Raw genomic sequence first — 18,939 nt, 5'->3', positions numbered from 1 at the left:
AGGTGGGTTCTTTATCACTGAGCCACCAGGGAAGCCGTACTTTGAAACTATCCTATTCTGTCTTCCTAGGGTTTTTGTCCAGTTTCCAGTTGAAATGATTGCATAATGATGAAAACTTGATGACCAGACCGGCTGAATTAGAATCTCAGTATTGTTTGACCCAGGAAGATGTATTTTTAGCACAGTTTCCATTGCTGCTTATGCCATCCACCACCAGGTTTGAGAAATGGAATCTTATAGAACTGAGTTTGACCCTGAACGTGATCTCCCATTTATCTCATTCTGTCTCTGAGTTGGACACAGTTAGCAGTGGGATGTGTTCTGTAAGATGTGGCTTGTCCTTTCATTAGTCTGTGAAGTCCAGACCAAGGCTTCCCTTACATTTCCTTCTTGAGGCTCACATTCGAAGTTTTGCTAAGAGCTGTGCTCAACCAACCCTCCCTGGAAGAGTGATGGAGGGCATCCAGGTGTAAGTCTCAGCTACTGATGAGCAGCACATCTTAATGACCACAGAGCCAGCTGAAGGTGATGCCTGGATTCCAACTGGACTTCCTGGCCTCCGTCCCAGGGGAGCACATTTTCTCTGGAGCAGCTGCTTCAGAGGAAAGCTCTACCCTTCTCCCCGCTCTGACCCTCCCCATCCCCCTCTCACCTGCCTTAAGCTCAGAACCTTCCACTACTCCCTTGTGAGTCAAGAGAAAACCTGAGCCTGAAGGGACTCGGGTAGGATGATTGCAGCCCGCAGGCTCCATCCTGACGGGAGACTGCCAGCTCGCTTTGCCTTGCTTCTCCTCCTCCTGTCGCCAGCACCTCCCCAGAACCCTTTGGGACATCCAGGATGGAAGTGAAAGAGTCCTTCCTCTCCCACTGCCTGCTCCTGGAGCCTCAGCCCTAGCTCCTTGGGGAAGCCAGTGACCTCAGCAGAGCCCTGGTGGCCAGAGGAGGCTGTGGCTTCAAAACCCTCTGGCGTCTTTGCTGTAAGTCTCTATGGGGTGGGGGCAGGGTCCTCCTCAGGCTTCCCCCGCCCCTCTCTCTCCCTTGGGGTCATGTAGGACACAGAATGCATATGTCTGCACCTAGGTTTCAGGTGTCTTTCAGCACGCTGATTATGGTAGTTGACAGTTCAGTTCATTACCATCATTTTCTTTTGTGCCAGTTAGTGTTTGCCTGGACCTTGTTGCAGAGAAGGCAATGGCACCCCACTCCAGTACTCTTGCCTGGAAAATCCCATGGACAGCGGAGCCTGGTGGGCTGCAGTCCATGGGGTCGCTAAGAGTCGGACACGACTGAGCAACTTCACTTTCACGCATTGGAGAAGGAAATGGCAACCCACTCCAGTGTTCTTGCCTGGAGAATCCCAGGGACGGCGGAGCCTGGTGGGCTGCCATCTATGGGGTCGCACAGAGTCGGACACGACTGAAGTGACTTAGCAGCAGCAGCAGCAGGACCTTGTTGCTGTTTAATCAATCATGTGCGACTCTTTGTGACCTCATGGACTATAGCCAGCCAGGCTCCTCTGTCCTATGGGATTCTCCAGGCAAGAATACTAGAGTGGGTTGTCATTTCCTTCTCCTGGGAATCTTCCCAACCCATGGATCGATCCTGCATCACCTACATTACACGTGGGTTCTTTACCATTGAGCCACCAGGGAAGCCCTGATTGGAACTTGGCCCCTGCCAGAAACATTGTGGCCAGGCCTCTGCCTCTCCTGTGGAGGACAGCTTCCCTGACTCAGCTCTAAGTCTTGTAGGGGATGCTATGGGACAGAGTAAAAGGCCAGAATTGTGGGCTAATTTCCTACAAGGTTGTGTGGTTTTCTGGTTCTCTATCTGGGAGGCCAATCTCTCCACCTATCAGAGAAAGATTCTCAAGCCTGATTGTGCATTAGAATCATTTGGGGGAATGTTTCTTTTCTGTTTTCGAACAAGCAGTCCTTGGACTCAGACCTGTGCCTCTGGTGGCCTGGAGGTACCCTGCAACCTGTATTTGTATAAACCTCAGTTCAGTTCTTCAGTCGCTCAGTTGTATCTGAACCTTTGCGACCCCATGGACTGCAGCATGCCAGGCTTCCCTGTCCATCACCAACTCCCAGAACTTGCTCAAACTCATGACCATAGAGTCAATGATGCCATCCAACCATCTCATCCTCTGTTGCCCCCTTCTCCTCTTGCCTTCAATCTTTCCCAGCATCAACGTCTTTTCCAATGAGTCAGTTCTTTGCATCATGTGGGCAAAGTATTGGAGTTTCAGCTTCAGCATCAGTCCTTCCAATGAATATTCAGGACTGATTTCCTTTAGGATAGACTGGTTTGATCACCTTGTAGTCCAAGGGACTCTTAAGAGTCTTCTCCAACACCACAGTTCAAAAGCATCAATTCTTCAGCACTCAGCTTTCTTTATAGTCCAACCCTCACATCCATATATGACTACCGGAAAAACCATAGCTTTGACTAGATAGACCTTTGTTGACAAAGTAATGTCTCTGCTTGTTAATATGCTGTCTAGATTGGTCATAGCTTTTCTTCCAAGGAGTAAGTGTCTTTTAATTTCATGGCTTCAGTCAACATCTGCAGTGGTTTTGGAGCCCCCGAAAATAAAATCTGTCACTGTTTCCATTGTTTCCCCATCTATTTGCCATGAAGTGATGGGACTGGATGCCATGATCTTTTTTGAATGTTGAGTTTTAAGACAACTTTTTCACTCTCCTCTTTCACTTTCATCAAGAGGCTCTTTAGTTTGTCTTCGCTTTCTGCCATAAGGGTGGTGTCATCTGCGTATCTGAGGTTATTGATATTTCTGCTGGCAATCTTGATTCCAACTTGTGCTTCATCCAGCCCAGTATTTCGCATGATGTACTCTGCATTGAAGTTAAATAAGCAGGGTGACAATATACAGCCTTGACATACTCCTTTCCCAGTTTGGAAATAAATTTCCCCATTTGGAAATAAATAAACCTCAGTTGGAGAATTCTAATGTGCGAACCAGTTTGGAAAATCTGCAGTAGATCCCCCCACCCCTCACCTTCTTTAGAAACTTGCTACCCGCTTCTCTGGTCTGGTTATATCCTCATCCTCTCCCTCCCAGCTGGCTTCTCCTCAGCAGCCAGACAAGCTTGAGTTTCTCCCAAGGACTTTGGAGATAGGGGTCCTCTCCCGTGTGCTCGAATCCTCACCTTTTTCTCTCCCTGAAACTCTGATATCCTGCTCCCTGCTCTCAGCCCCTCAGCTTCTCAGAGTCTCCCTGAGGCCACTGGTGACGTAACTGGACCTGGGACCTGCCTGTCCCCACTGTGTCTCTGCAGCAGGTGACCTGCCCACCAGCTCCTCTTCCCTGAGACTCCTCTGTGTCTGGGACACACACTGTCACCTCTCTCTGATCGGCCCCCCTCTGTCCCCTCTGTGGTCTTGCTGTCCCCTGGGTCTTTCCTGGAATTCCACCCCCTCCTCAGTGACCTGATTCACTTTGATGACTTCCGCTACCTGCAAGCGACCCTCCTGAGCCTGTCTCCAGCTTGGCTCTGCTCAGCCCATGGGTACTGCCCTCACTGGGTTCCCCACCTGGTTTGTGGCTCCACACTTACCACATAGTGTGGGAAACCAGATACCCAGACCCAACTGTGCCCCCTTCTCCCTTCTCCGAAATGAACAGGCCCCTCAATCCCCAGGACACCCCCTCCTCCTCCTGGAGGTCCTTCTCTCCCCTGCACCCACTACCATGCCTCCCTGCCCACCTCATCTCCTCTCACCTCCCAGACTCTGCCTTATCCCTTCTGCCTCGTCCTCCCCTTGGGGGTCACAACCCTGACCTGTGATTCCCCACTGAAACCAGCCTTCCCAGGGGCTGCCTGGTTGCCTGGAAGAGGAAGCCAGGCCCATAGCAAGGCCCTCAGGGCCCCCTCCAGTCTGACAGCTGCCCACCTCCAGCCCCGTTTTTCATCCCTGCCCCGCACGCGGCACCCTGTGCTCCGCTCCCTGTACCCTCAAAGTCTCCTGCCGCCCTCTGGGCTTCTGGATGAACATTCTAGGTTGTCTTTGGGATGTTCTTCTCCTCCTCCCCTTGACTATTGCCCACTGGCTTTCTATACCTTTCCCTTCATCACGTTTTCTTCTGTGAAGTCTTTCCTGACAAACCAGACTGGATTTGTCACTGTTCTTTCTGGAACCCAGTATCCCCACCAGAGTGTGAGCTCCCCGCAAGGGACCCAGCCAAGCCTCCACCCCCAGCCTGCACCCTCTGTTCCAGGGCCCGGCACTGGCTCGGGGTTGGTGCTCATGGAATAATCTAGAACTAATTGGTTGCTGCTGGGAGTGGGGGGCTCTTTCTTTAGCAAGTAAGACTCATTTAAAATAATACCTTTTCATATGCAACTGTGCTAAAATCATTTTTTAAATTTCCTGTTGAGTAGATTAAAACGATGTTTATATATTATAAATCCATTCACTTAATGCTTACCTTCTATAGCATGTGCAGGCATGTGTGCCAAGTCGCTTCAGTTATGTCCAACTTTGCAGCACTATGGACTGTAACCCATGAGGCTCCTCTGTCCATGGGATTCTCTAGGCAAGAATATTGGAGTGGGTTGTCATGCCCCCCTCCAGGAAATCTTCCCAACCCAGGGATCCAACCCACATCTCTTGTCTCCTACATTGGCAGGTGGATTCTTTACCACTAGTGCCACCTGGGAAGCCCTTCTGTGGCATATATTACCTTATATGGCAAAAGGGATGACATCACCGACTCAATGGACATGAGTCTGAGGAAACTCCAGGAGATGGTGAAGGACAGGGCAGCCTGGTGCGCTGTCAGTCCATGGGGGTCACAAAGTGTTGGACATGACTGAGTGACTGAACAAAAACAACAAATGGCTAAAGGGACCTATCACCATGGTTTCCTAGTAAATGAAATTATTTATCCACATTAATAACTAATTCGTAATTTATCCAGATTGATGCAACTGCAGGTAATATATGTACATATTGTACAAGTTGGTATGTGACTAATGTGCTTTTATTTTTATATATGTCTTAGTTTGTCAATGTGGGTAAAAGAATAGTGTCCAAAAGTCCCTCCCACATCACACCCATGTTGTCTTTTAAATAAAATGTGGGTCAGCCCAGCTTCCCCAGCAGATAAGCCTTCCTCTTTGCTGATGTTTCCTGTCCCCAGAGCAGCAGGCTGGCTAGGCCTCCCTGCCTCCATGGCAAGCAACTAGATGCATGAAGAGGCTCACTGGCTTCTAATCAGTTTGGTAATTCTGGTGATATTCTGTTTTTGGGCAGAGGATGGATTAGATGATCTTTTAACTAAGAATCTCTGAGTTCAGGGGTTTCCTTATGCTCAAATTTTTCATATCAGATACATGTTAGGCTGAGCCATATAAAATTGCTGTTATTCAGCTACTCTGACCTACCAAGATGGCGATTCCTTATGGTTCAGTCTAGTAAGAACTTGTTCCCATTTCCTAGGCAGGATGACCATGGCGAGGCCACAGCTACAAAGAGACAGGGGGTTACAGAACCTCAGCCAGATCCCACTGAGTCAGGACACTATCGGCCAGGGTCAGGGCACCGTCTGCTCCTATGAAGGACATTGGCCAGGGCAGGGGTGGGGGCATGCGGAGAGGTTCAAGAGTATTTTGAAAATCATTAAGGATGAAGTTTCTTTCCTTGTTCCCTCCAACTCTTTTTATTGTAGTAAACTACACAGAATGTGAAATTTACCATCTTATCCATTCTCAAGTGCGCAATTCATGGGCATTCAGTTCAGTTTAGTTCAGTCGCTCAGTTGTGTCCGACTCTTTGCGACCCCATGAATCACAGCACGCCAGGCCTCCCTGTCCATCACCAACTCCCGGAGTTCACTCAAACTCATGTCCATCGAGTCGGTGATGCCATCCAGCCATCTCATTCTCTGTCGTCCTCTTCTCCTCCTGCCCCCAATCCTTCCCAGCATCAGACTCTTTTCCAGTGAGTCAGCTCGTCGCATGAGGTGGCCAAACTATTGGAGTTTCAGCTTTAGCATCAGTCCTTCCAGTGAACACCCAGGACTGATCTCCACATCCAAACTGCTGTGCACCCATCACCACCATCTGTCTCCAGAACTCTTTCATCTTACAATACTGAGACTCTGTACACATTAAACAATAGCTCCTCATAACCTCCTCCCCCTGACTTTGGCAACCAGCATCTTATTTCCTATTCCTATGATTCTGACCACTCTAGGTAACTCATATAAGTGAAATAATACATTTGTTCTTTTGTAACTGGCTTATTTCATTTAACGTAATGTCATCAGGGCTCATCTGTGTTGTAGCACGTGTCAGAATTTCCTCCCTTTTTAAGGATGTATACTATTCCATGATATGTATAGATCATATTTTGCTTGTCCATTCATCCATCTATAGACACTTGGGTTGCCACCATGTTTCAGCTCTTGTGAATAATACTGCAGTGGACATAGGCATGCCAATATGTCTTTGAGACCTTACTTTCAATTCTTTTGGGTATATACCCAGAAGTAGAATTCCTGGGCTATATGGCAACTTTATTTTCAATTTTATTGAGGAAGGGCCATACTGTTTTTGTTCATTTTTAATGTAAGGCTGGAACACCCGAGACTGAAAAGAGCTCAGGTTTCCACTGTGGACAAATCTAGGTTTAAATCTGGGCTCTACGTTGTGGACAAGTCATTTAGCCTCTTTGATCTTTGGTTTCCCCATCTGTAAAGTGGGGATACTAATAACCATCATGAGCTGCCATAGGAATTAGAGGCAGTGTGAGTAGGAGAGGGAGGTAGCGTGTTGCAATGCACTCTAGGGAGGCAGTAAATGGCACCTGTGTTAATTTTACTTAGTATTTCCCCCACATGCTCCTGTTCATCTTCTACCGTCTTTCCGCTTTGGCAGTGGTTTTTAAATGGTGTCATCTAGTGTTTATCTCATGTCTCACAGCATGATACATAAGCAGAGGCGATGGATGGTGACGTACATGTTCTAATGGTCCCTATGTCCTAGTTCCTTCCATGTCCACTGCTAAGCCCTGAATTCATGTCTGCATCATTTTTCAGTTCTCCTTTCTCCAAGTTTGTCTTTCTCATCAGACAGTGGTGGGGTCAATGCCTACCCATGCGTGAGACCTTGGACAAGATACTTAATCCTTTTTTTAAAATTAATTAATTTGTTTATTTTTGGCTGTGCTGGGTCTTTGTTGCTGTCCCGGCTCTGTCACTGGTTATGGCGAGTGGGAGCTACTCCTTAGTTGCCAGGCACAGGCTTCTCATTGCAGTGGCTTCTCTTGTTGCGGAGCACTCAGGCTCTGGAGCTCAGGCTCAGTAGCGTGGCACCCAGGCTTTGTTGCTCAGAGGCATGTGGGATCTTCCCAGACCAGGAAGCAAACCTGTGTCTTCTGCATTGGCTGGAGGATTCTTAACCACTGGACCACCAGGAAAGTCTGAGATACTTAATTCTTGACTCCTGAGTGTGTGTGCGCGCTTTAAAATGTAGGTTTTGTTATTATTAATAGTGAGGGATGGTGAGGTCAACAGATCAGGAAATGACAGCCATTGAAAAGATAGTTTGTTCCTCACAGTCCCTAAGAAGGGAGGGCATACCACATTTGGAGATGCCTGTGTGGAAGGACCAGGGACCATCAGGAGGCAGAGGATATTACGGGGAGACACGAGCAGGAGACTTTGCTGTGAGTTCCATGGGAAGGAATGTCAAGACAGGTCAAGCAGGCTTAGGATGGGCTAGTGTTCCCCAGGGTGTAGCAACTGCCTGAGCTGTCTGGTGCCTGGCTCTGAGTGATTAGGGCAGAAGAGAGTGACCCAGAGGGTGAGAGTCTATAAAAGAGCAGTCTGGGTATGCATTCTCGATTGTTTGTCTTGCATAAGGAAGTCATTTGCTATCCCTAAGAATTGGCTAGCCCTGGGAGGGGGATCTCTACAGAGTCAGCAAGTCTCTAGATACCAAAGCATCAGAAACACCAGGTTAATGCAGTATGTAAGATAGTGTGATAGACAGAATGATGCCCACCCCCAGAGATGTCCATGTCCTGATTCCAGAACCTGCAAAGATGCTACCTTACATAAAAAGGAAGGACTTTTCAGATGTGACTAATTCAAGGATCTTAAAAATATGGGGCTTACCCTGGATTATCCAGTGGGCACAGGATAATCAGAAGGGTCCCTCCAAGAGGGAGACAGGAGGATCATAGTCAGAAGGAGAAGATGGAAGGATGGAAGCCGAGGTCTGAGAGGAGAGAAGATGTACAGCTCCTGGCTTTGATGATAAAGGAAGGGGCCATTAGCCAAGGAATGTGGGAAACCTTGAGAAACTGGAAAAGGCAAGGAAACCATTGTTCCCAGAGCCTCCAGAAAGGAGCCAGCCCCGAGGACCCATTTCAGACTTCTGACTTCCAGCATTGTGTTGCTTTAAGTCACTAAGTTTGCAGTAACTTGTTACAGCAGCCATAGGGAACTTATACAGGTAAGAGGAAGGCCAACTAACTTGCAGGGTTGTTACGGGGCTCAGAGCCTGTGTAGAAAAAAGCCTGGCTTGAGAAAAGTGTCAATAAAAATGTAATGATATTATTAATACCTGCAGGGCTCTGGGAAGTTTGGGATGAAGTAAGGATCATGGACACACCCACCACGTTGCTTTGTGCCTTGTGGCTGCTCTGAAAATCTCAGGCTGTCTTTCTCTCCTCTTACAGGTCTGGGGTGTTTGGGAAAGCCCCTTGAAGGAAGGGTTCTGGGAGATGCATCCTAGCCTGAGCTTACTCCCCTCTGCAGGCACCGTGGTCAGTGTGTGTGCTGGGGGTCATTTCCTGAATTTACCCTCTGAGTGGCTTCCCTGTCCCCTCAACGACTCCAGCTCCTACCTCTGAACTCTTAGGCCCTAAGGAGCTTTGTCACACGAGGTTGGTGTCCTTTCCACCTGCTGCCTGTTGTCCTTTCAAGTGGCTGCACTGTGGCTCCTTAATGGCAGGAATGGATTGTTAGATGACATCTGTGTTCCCCTGAGGCCTCAGGACTGTGCAGGGTCCTTGGCCGCCCAGGGCCATGCCTCCTCCAGGCTGGTACATTGGCATCTCTAGCATGGGCACCAGTTGTCTGAGCAGCAAAGTGCTGGACATGAGTTGTTCCTCTCGGAGCTCCCGGAGGGCGAGCTGCTGGGCCCCCAGCTCATGATGGGCACATGTGCCGCTGTCTCCCAGCGCCCTCCAAAGGCTGTCCCCTCCGGCCTCTCACAGGGACGTTCGTCTCGGCCTTCACCGTGCTGTGTGGCGCCCGCACGGACCTCCCGGACAGGCACGTGTGCTGTGTCTTCTGGCTGAACATCGCCGCGGCCCTCATCCAGATCCTCACCGCCATCGTCATGGTGGGCTGGATCATGAGCATCTTCTGGGGCATGGACATGGTCATCCTCGCCAGTGAGTAGCTGCTGGCGCCCCACCTCCCTGTGGGGCTGGGGCTGGGGCTGGGCCGGGATGCGGGCAGCAGGGCTGGAGGAGAGGTGGGGGCCAGGATGGGCCGGGCGTTTGCTTGTGATCCTGTTGGGGGCCAGGTGGGGGCTTTGCAGGGAGATCTGCACGGCTGGGCCTGCTGCTCCCCCAGGGGCTCACTGGTGTCCGTGGCCGCCTGGCCTAGGGGACTCTCCCTGCGTGCCCAGCCCTGGGGCCTGCAGGGTATCACGAGAGCACCAGGCAGAGACGTGAGCCACAGGTCATGAATAAGGAAGGGAGAGAGTGCCTGTTCAGCTCAGACAAACCAGGCATCACGTTTGTCAAGGAAACAGCCTGGTTGACAACACCGGGGTAGCAAGGCTATGGGCCCATGAGAGCTCAGTCCCTTGTGCCTCCATCATGCCATTTCCAGAAAGAAGGAAAAGGCCACCGGGCATACTTGTGCTCAGGAAACCCTGTAACTGCTTTTTATTTAACAGCCAGAACAGCATAATTTCAACTTCTTTTAAAGTAAGTTCTTTGTTCCTTGATGCTAAAGCCTTCCTCTTCCTGATTTGTATTCAGCAGACCTTCACCAGTCACTTAACACAAACTTGATCCCGACACGAAACTGCCGAAGAAGACTTGATTAACATTTTAAAAATAACCCAGCGAGATCTTAAGACAGACACCTATTTTAAGCAGCCGCGCTCGTCACCCCGGGCCCCCGTGCAGGTCCGTGTATTGTCACACGTTCTGTCTACCTCATTAGGCCAAAGCTCCTCACTCACATGCAGCACGTCCTCACAGCCCTTTGCCCTTCTCCCCACACCCCACGCTCCTCCTGTCCCCCACACCTGACAAGACCATTTGCAGGTGGAGTGCCTGTGCCAGAGGTGAACTGCGTCAGGGAAGAACAGCAGGGGCAAGAGGGGAAGCCCAAGGTTCAGGGGGCTCTAGAATGATCTAGAATGATTCCTAGTTGACTCAGTCTGAGTTCAGAATCCTGTGAGCATCCAAGACCCAAGGCTTATTCAGATACCAGGGCCCAGCAAGGTTAGGGTCAGTGACCAATCAAACCACCAGGCCAGAGAAAAGGCAGGTTCCTGAGCCTGAGCGAGCCCAGCAGAGCTGGTGGATTGGTTAGGCAGGCTGGTGGAAGCAGCTCCTTTCCCTCCCGGGGTGCTGGACTGCCAGGGCATCTCAGAATTAGAGCCAGGAGACAGGGGTGGCCAGAGAACGGGGAGGGGAACACTGGGCAGGGGGAACATCAGGGGAAGCTGAGGAACAGTTGGAAGATGTCCAATCCCTCCTGGGGACAGCTGCTCCCAGGGCAGGGGCTGCCCATCAGCAAGGGGGTCGGTGAGCCCGCAGAGCAGGCAGAGACAGAGGCAGGTGCATCCAGCTCCCTCAGGGGAGCTCCTCCCTTGGGAAAGGTCCATGAACCACTTCCATTTGTGGGGAGTGGGGCAGAGTATCGCTGATAAGACAGACGTGCTGCCAGTCTTTCTTGAGTCTGGAGAAGCCAAGTCTGACCATTTCCCAGAGGGAGTTAAGTGCTTCTCTGAGAGGCCTGTTCCCAACTAGAACCTGGAAGGGGCCCTCTGCTCTCAGAGGCTTCCTCAGTGGCTGATGGAAAGCCTGGGAAGGCTGCCCCATCTCCGCCCGGTATGAGCCCCGGACCCCTCTAACTGAGTCATCTCCTCGTCACACAGATGTTGGGCCAGGCACTGGGGCATGTTAGTGAGGAGACTTTCTGTTATAGCAGCACAAAACTGTGTCACAATAAATGTGTTGATGCCTAACCTGTTGCCTAGAGCTTTCTGGTATTCTCTTTTTGGGTCACGCTTGATACCAGACCCCACAGGGCCTGTATCTTAGAGATAACTTCAAGAACTCCCCTTTATCACCTCCTAGCGGAGAAGGCAATGGCACCCCACTCCCGTACTCTTGCCTGGAAAATCCCATGGACGGAGGAGCCTGGTGGGCTGCAGTCCATGGGGTCGCTAAGAGTCCAACACGACTGAGCAACTTCACTTCTACTTTTTGCTTTCATGCATTGGAGAAGGAAATGGCAACCCACTCCATTGTTCTTGCCTGGAGAATCTCAGGGACGGGGGAGCCTGGTGGGCTGCCGTCTATGGGGTCGTACAGAGTCAGACACGACTGAAGCACCTTAGCAGCAGCAGCAGCAGAGGAGGAAACAGAGACCCGAGAAGGGCAGATGGGAGCCTATTGCTTCCTCACCTTTCACCACCCTAGCTGTTGACTCCACATCAACCCCTCTCTCACGGCTGGTGTGGGGGCCATAGTTGGGCTACAGGCTACTCAAGTGCTGGAACCCACCGCCCCTCCCTTCCTGCCCCCTTCCTCCCCGCCCACTCCTTCACAGTAGGTCACCTCCTTGGTTTCAGGAGTGCTGTCTCTGTGTCAGACTTTTTAGAACACTGTTTGGGGGATGGACTTGAGGGCCGCACCAGAAAACCCACCACCCCTCACTGCTACCCGCTTATCCCGCCTAGGCACCAGACTTACTCACCCATCTCAGCAACGGGTACCTTTGCCCCTTTTTCCAGAAAGTAAACCCACCTGCAAAGGATCAATAATTGCCGCTGTTGAGATGGTGCTGTGGGCTGAGATCACCCCAAGCAACAGTGGAGTGTGCATGTCTCAGGAATACTACATTGAAGAGAGTAGTCACAATGGACTGTCCTAGCACAATGTCTGCCCTAGTAAATAGTTGGACAAGGGGCTGTTGTTTCTCGTGTCACTCCAACCTCTTCCTGTAAAAATGAAGGAGACTTTCTAATTGTAACAACACAGGGTAATGTTTTTTTACCTAGCATTGCGTGAGTGTCACCAAGAAATGTACCATGGGGAAGGATAGATTGGGAGTTTGGAATTGACATGTATATACTACTAGATTTAAAATAGATTACCAACAAGGACCTACTATAAAGAATTTATCAATTAAAACAATAACAACAAAAGAAACATACCATCAAGTAAAACCTCCTAAGGGGGAAATCAGAGAACTCTAAATCAAAGTAGCAGTTAAAATCAGGAACTTGCAAGGTTGCTGCTCTGTTTATATTAATAAAAATAATCAGTAAGTTAACAATAGCCTGTATTGGTTGTGGGTCAGTAAATACTTGGTAATTGTACAGGAGCCTTTTTCAGCTGCCATACCCATGGCAGACATTGCTAATCTATCTTGACACTTTCTGCTGAATAGTCTTACCCGTTTTCAACACAGGGCTTCAGGCAGTCACTACTCATGGATCCAAGATGTCTACAAGATAAAAGTCTGTTTGCCATTCCCTGCCTGAGTCTTTCCCAAAGCATTAGGTTTTATATATGTGACTCCTGTCCACAAAAAATGTGAACCCCATGGCTTAGACAGGGGCCAGGATGGGTCACTTCAACATCTTTAGGTTGCCACAGTCAAACCTGTCCTGTAGCTGTCCCTCCTTGGAGCATCCAGAATTCATCTTGAGGCAAAGATGGGTTGGGGCAGAAGAAGAGTGAGGGGCAGAAGGTGAGCAGAAGAGCGACCTTGGCTGAGATTCGGAGGAAAGAGGAGAGAGCTTCTTGGTGGTGTCTCACGGAGTGTGACCCCCCAGGGAGGGGAGAATGCTCTGCACTCCTGAACCGAAGCCCACACACCCTCTGGGGCTGCCCACTGGCCGCAGTGGCTGGTCACTGTGCGTGCAGACTGAAGACCCCTTCCATCTCCCAATCCCCACCATGCAGCCTCTCCCTTTTTATATTTCAGGCAGTCCCTCTGTTACCGACCGGGGTTCTTGGCCTCTTTAATCAGTAGAAACTGATAAGAAGCCAGATGAGAAATCAGGCAAGGTTTTATTGGGGGCCCCTGTTGCAGCAGAGGGGAGTGAGACCAAATAACAGGTTCCCTTGGTTGCTCCCTGAGCAGAAAGGTGAACTGATTCCTTATAGGGGATGAAGGTAGGGGCAGGTCCAGGGGTCTGGCTGGAGGGGTGCCTTAGGTGGTGCTGTGGGCAGGGGACACGCATGATACCCTGCTTTTGCTCCAGGCTCTTCAGAAGTGACAGTTGGTCCTTTTGGTCTTTTTGTGTCTTCCTGTCCATAATCTGCCCCTACAGCTCATGCACGTGCATGCACTTATTTTTGATCCCTCATAGTGTCTTTGTATTTTGTCGCTCAAAGAGGGTTTGTCCAGGTGCAAGCACTGCAGCAAAGGGTCCCAGGTGCCAGGTCCCAGCTTGTCTCATGTCTGGCTTCTTTTTTTAGACTGTTTTCTCTTTCTCTTTTTCTCCTCTTCCTCATGCTGCCTCGTATTCCCGTGTTTCTCCGCAGTTTCCCAAGGTGAGTCTATTGGGGTATGCACAGGTCTCATGCCCGGGCTGCCTGGGCCCTCCCCTTCAGTGCCCTTCGCCCACCTCACACTGCTGCCCTCCCAGTCCCCTGCCTACCTCCCCACTTCCCACCCACAAACACCCCCTTTCCCAGTTGGCCAACAAGCTTCTATTTTTAGTTTTTTATTTTGGAAAATATCTAAACATAGATGCAAATAGAAGGCCTAGTATAGTGAGCCTCTAAACGCCTATACCACCTTCAACCATCATCCACTCATGGCCGCTCTGTTTTCTTCTACTACTGCCTGCGTCTGCCTCCACCCCCTACGCCTTAACTTGATAAGTAACCTGGTAAATAAAGGGAAAAAAAACAAACACAAGTCCACTGATGCTCCTGTGTGGGCTGAGTTACCAGCTAATAGGGGTAACTACTCAGCAAACCCAGATGAAAATTTCACCCTTAAATATCTCAGTAGATGTCTTTTTTTAAAAAAAGGAACCACAGTACATTTTCACGCTCAGATAAACTAGCATCAGTTCCTTAATATCAACAGTGATCAAGTTTTTCTCATATGTTCATAGTCACCACCAAGGCTTTAAAGGCTCGAAGCCAGCAGCCACCTTGGCCTGTGTCACAGATGTCCAACTGATGGAGCATGCCAGCTTGGCTCTTCCCTTCTATATGCTGTCTTCCTTTTCTCTTCCTTCCTCCTCTCCGTCCACACGTACCAGATGCCCATCACTTGGGAAAGGCTTCCTGGCACCTTCTCCCAAGGCGCCACGTCAGGAAATGCAGCAGGCCAGTCTGCTGGGGCCACGTTTGTACAGTGGCTTCAAGGGTGTGGATTCAAGAGCACACTCATAACCTTTCAACCCCCAGCAGGTCTGTAACAGAAATCCTCCTCTCGTATCTCCCCGACTAAACCCCTAAATCCACTCTCTTCATTCATCCCCTTGTTTCCCATTAAGAAGCCAACACCCTTGGGAAAAGATGGACCACAGCTGTGGCAGTCATTCACACATCTGTGTGAATAAGTTCTAGCATATTCGAGTCCGGGAGCACCGCCTGGAGAAATGGTGAGGGAAGTGGGTGTCTGACCATCTGTTCTCTGCTTCTCCCTCACAGGCTACAAGGAGCAGGGCATCCCACAGCAGCTGTGAGCCCGGGCGAGCCGCTGAGAAGCCCGGTGCCCAGGAGGGCCACGTCAGGCAGCGGCCGGCCCGGGGTCTTCACGTGTTCTCTTCTGCCGCTTCCTGGGTTTGGAGTGGAAAGAAGGGGATTTGAGAATACTATTTATTTTCAAACGCACCTGCTTTTCTCAGCAGGCTCTGAGAGCTGCCAGCTCCTCCTGCTGCTCCAGAGAGTCCTGTAGCACAGACGCCCAAAGGGCATCTGGGTTGGGTGGGGAGTGGGGTGGAGGCGGGAATGCTGACGCAAGAAGCTGGAGCGCCCCAGGCTCGGGCCGCCTCGCCTCGTCTGCTGCCCATCATGAGGGCATGTGGGGCGGCCAGGCCAGGCAGCAGTGACCCCGTCCAGGCGAGCAGGGCTCGTCAAGGGGCAGGACTGCGGTGGACAGCTCCTCCGGGCCCCTGTGGGTGTGGTCTCCTGGGGGCAACACCCGGGCGTGAGTAAGGATAGACAGATTCCTGCCCAGTGTGGAAAAGCCTGCTGTGCCCTCAGCTGTCAGTGGGGACGGGTCCCTGCGGGTGTCTGCTTGCCCCCTGGCCGCCCCCATCTCCTCACCACTGAAGTCTCCAGGTCTGGGCAGATCTGACCTTCGTTTCCCTGGGAAGGAAGGCAGTGGCTCCATTCCTGGGGCAAAACTGCTGGAATTGCCAGATGTTCACGTACAAGTTCACCAACCCAGGTCCACGTGGGCAGCCTTCCCCATTATACTCAACACTGTCTGAGGCCTGCACTCCTTCCTCTGAAATCCTTAGGGCCAACAGGTCTCTGACTTCACACATTTTAGATCTGAGGAAGAGAAGAAGAAACGTTCGCCATCCATTTCATGACAGCCTGGCGGAGTCTGGACCTGCTCACACCGTGAAACACGGGACCATTTCTGCAGAGGAACATGTGAATAATCAGATTTATTAGGATCAATAAAACTGTAAATAGCTTCGCCTCACTACAGGTCAGATTTTGCCACTAAATATGTAAGGGGAGAAAACTCACCATTTGAGAGCTTTAGGGGTTTTAGAATTGCAAAATAAAAATAATTGCAGGTGGTGGTGGACCCCTCTCTGAAAATCCTTCTTCTGCAAAAATCCTGCAAACAGAGGCATTCGGGAGACCTTGCTGGTGTTACACGGGGATTTCTCCTGTCGCAAAGGGCCGATCAGGGCCTTTGCGACACCTAAGTGATTGTTACAGAATCACAACCACCGGAAGATGTCTGATTCGAGATCAATCAGCAATTAAGAGAAAGGAGATCTAAATGGCAGTGACAAGGCAGACTTTCACATGTCTGCTCTCTTTTCATTTTCATTCTAATGTAGGAGTTAAAATGTGGGACTGGCCCAAAGCCAAGTTCTAGCCTCACTGGACTGTGTGCCATTGGGTGTGTTTCTCTCCAAGGGGCTTTCCCTATCTATCAGGGAGTCAGTCAGAATTTGGCCAGGGATGGAAGAGTGGCCTGTGGTGCTAGTGGGAAAGAATCCACCTGCCAATGCAGGAGACAGAGACGCAGTTTCGATCCCTGAGTTGGGAGAATCCCCTGGAGGAGGACACGGCAACCTACTCTAGTATTGCCTGGAGAATCCCATAGACTGGGGGCTATGGTCCATAGGGTCACGGAGATTTGGACATGACTGAAGCAAAGCAGCACAGAAGAGTGGCCTTTTCTGGTGGTTTTCCCCTTAATGGATGGAAAGGCTTGGGGAACCGGCAGCTGGGTAGGCCCCTCGCTCCACCACAGCACTTTTGGGGGCCACTGTGTGCTTAGGCTGTGTTCCTAAACTCTCCACCTGGGGCAGTGGCCCACCCACCCCATCCACTGAACTTTCTAGTTACAGGCCTCCTGGGAGGTGGGTCTCGGGTTCCCTGTAGCCTGGACAGCAAACTGGCATCCTTGAAGAAATGGAATTCCCTTAGCCACTTGCTGCCCCCACCTCCACCCCAGGCCCCAACTCAGAGGTGGGTTCTCTGCTCCTCGGCCTGATCCTACCCGCCTCCCACCACCCCATCCATCCCTTAGTTCTGATGAGCTGCCTGGGGCCAGGTTGCGCGCTCTGGACACCTGGCAGTGTCTGTCTCTTACTCCTCCTTTCTTCCTGGCCCCAGCCCAAGCCTTTGCAGCTTCTTTCATGTTTGGAAGCCTCTGTGTTGTCAAGGCGTGGGCTTGGATTTTGGCTTTATCCAGAAAGTCAGAACCTTCCGCTGTGAGAAGACAGCATCCCCCAGACCAAGAGGAGAGCAGGCTGGCGGCTGGTTGCTCTCGAGGAAGTGGCGTTGGAGCGCGGAGCCTCCCCTGGAGTCGGATAAAAACAGCTCCAGTGGAGGGAAGGAAGGCCAGCCCACAGCCCGACACCCCCCAGATAGCTCCCCCGAGTTCGCAATGACAGATGTCAGGTGGGGGCAGCACCCATAGGGAGAGGTGGGTCTTATTTTCCTGGCATGGCTGGGGGTGGCTGCTGAGTGGGGTAGAGAAGAGCTAGCAATTAATGTCTCATGTTTAGTGACACAATTCAGACACGGGGGAAGTTTTCTTGAGTGACAGGTGTCACCACGAGTCCCAGTGTGGGCTGGCTTCATGCAGGGGTGTGTGTGCCTGGAAGGACATTTCCCATCCTACGCTCCCTTCCCCAGATCTTCCCTCGCCTGTGGCTGCTTCTCCCAACTTGAGAACACACCAGCCTTGGGAGGCAGGCCCTTTCCAGGTAGACCACCACCCATCTTCTGAACAATGAGTCTGTGAGGACTGCCCAGCAGGCGGATCAGCTCAAAATAACTTCTAAGTGAGGCCACAGTCCCAGCATCGTCATTGTCATTAGCTAAGGAACAGTGGCCAGTGTACTCCAAGTCCTCTGAGCTGGCCGCTCAGGTTGTTAGCTTGTCCAGTTGCCAAGTCGTGTCTGACTCTTTGCAACCTTGTGGACTGCAACACGCCAGACTTCCCTGTCCTTCACCATCTCCTGGAGTTTGCTCAGTCATGTCCACTGACTGTTAGATGGCCGGAGTTAATCTATGCAGCACCGACCAGCTGAAAAGCAGGAACCTTGTACGAGCAAGTGCTTGGTTGACACCCAACACTTTGGTTGGGTCTTGTCTCAAGGGTGATGGTCCAGAAACCCCAGGGAGCTTTTCAGGTCCAGCCATCGATCAGTTAGAATTCCGTAGGACATTCCTAGGCCGTGGGTGCTCGGGACAGGGATCACAGGCACGCAGAGAACGTCACAGTGAATGAGAAACTTGGATCAGAGCGGCAATTCCCTCGGGCCAGAGCAGGATCCTACAGCCAGCATGAGCCACCTGGCGGCCAGGGAGTGTCCTGTGGACAGTGGAGACAGTCCCCCCTGGATCTTAAGATCTGAGTCCCAGACAAGACTTCGGGAAGGGCGGGGTTCCTGTGAGAGCCACAGGGACAGATGGCTCCTGGCTCCAGTCCGGCACCCCTCCTGCCTTCTGTGATGCTGGGTCAACAGGCAGGAGCCACCCCGCTGTGGCCTCGAAGCCAGCCTCTGGCTGCACGTGAGGGGAGGGGAGGAAGGGACACAGCAGCCTCCTGTTGCTGCCCTGGACCCACGGGTCCGCACACTTGACAAGGACAGCCTCCAGACGCTGGGCCCTTGCCAGGCACTGTGTGGTGCATTTTGATCCCCTGTGACCCTTACCTAGTGGTGGGGGTGGGGTGAAATATCAGTATGCTGGGTCTTCAAACATCAGAACTGAGGCACCAAGAGAGAAGGCCACGGGTCCCCCATCACACGCTCATGGCATGGAGCTGACTTCAGTGGCCAAGAGGGAGTCCTCGGCAGGGGGAACGGTGCCTGGCCCTCTCAGCAGGAAGAGGGCGCCACCCTGCGGCCACCATCCCAGGGGGCCCACAGACCCATGCTCCTTCTTGAAGGCAGGCCTGAAGGGCGCCCCGAATGGCAGTGGAAGAGAACAGTGGGCCTGAGATGAGGGGCTGCCTGGTCCTAACATGCAGGGCCT

The 18,939-nt window shown here is 51.4% G+C and overlaps 1 protein-coding gene across 1 annotated transcript in view; it reads left to right on the top strand.

Moving 5' to 3' along the window:
* Positions 1-16,060, top strand: part of STUM (stum, mechanosensory transduction mediator homolog) — a 59,497-nt gene extending 43,437 nt beyond the window's left edge. The window contains exons 2-3 of the mRNA XM_055419781.2: positions 9,253-9,432; positions 14,908-16,060. Of these exons, the coding sequence (XP_055275756.1) occupies positions 9,253-9,432; positions 14,908-14,942 (215 nt within the window). The 3' untranslated portion in view covers positions 14,943-16,060. The remainder of the gene's footprint in view (positions 1-9,252; positions 9,433-14,907) is intronic.
* The last annotated feature ends 2,879 nt before the right edge of the window (positions 16,061-18,939 follow it).

This window comes from Moschus berezovskii, chromosome 17 (assembly GCF_049115385.1).
Source record: "Moschus berezovskii isolate FMDL1 chromosome 17, NW_MosBer_1.0, whole genome shotgun sequence".
In the NCBI taxonomy this organism is placed as follows: domain Eukaryota; kingdom Metazoa; phylum Chordata; class Mammalia; order Artiodactyla; family Moschidae; genus Moschus; species Moschus berezovskii.
This window is presented reverse-complemented; position numbering and strand designations above follow the sequence as displayed.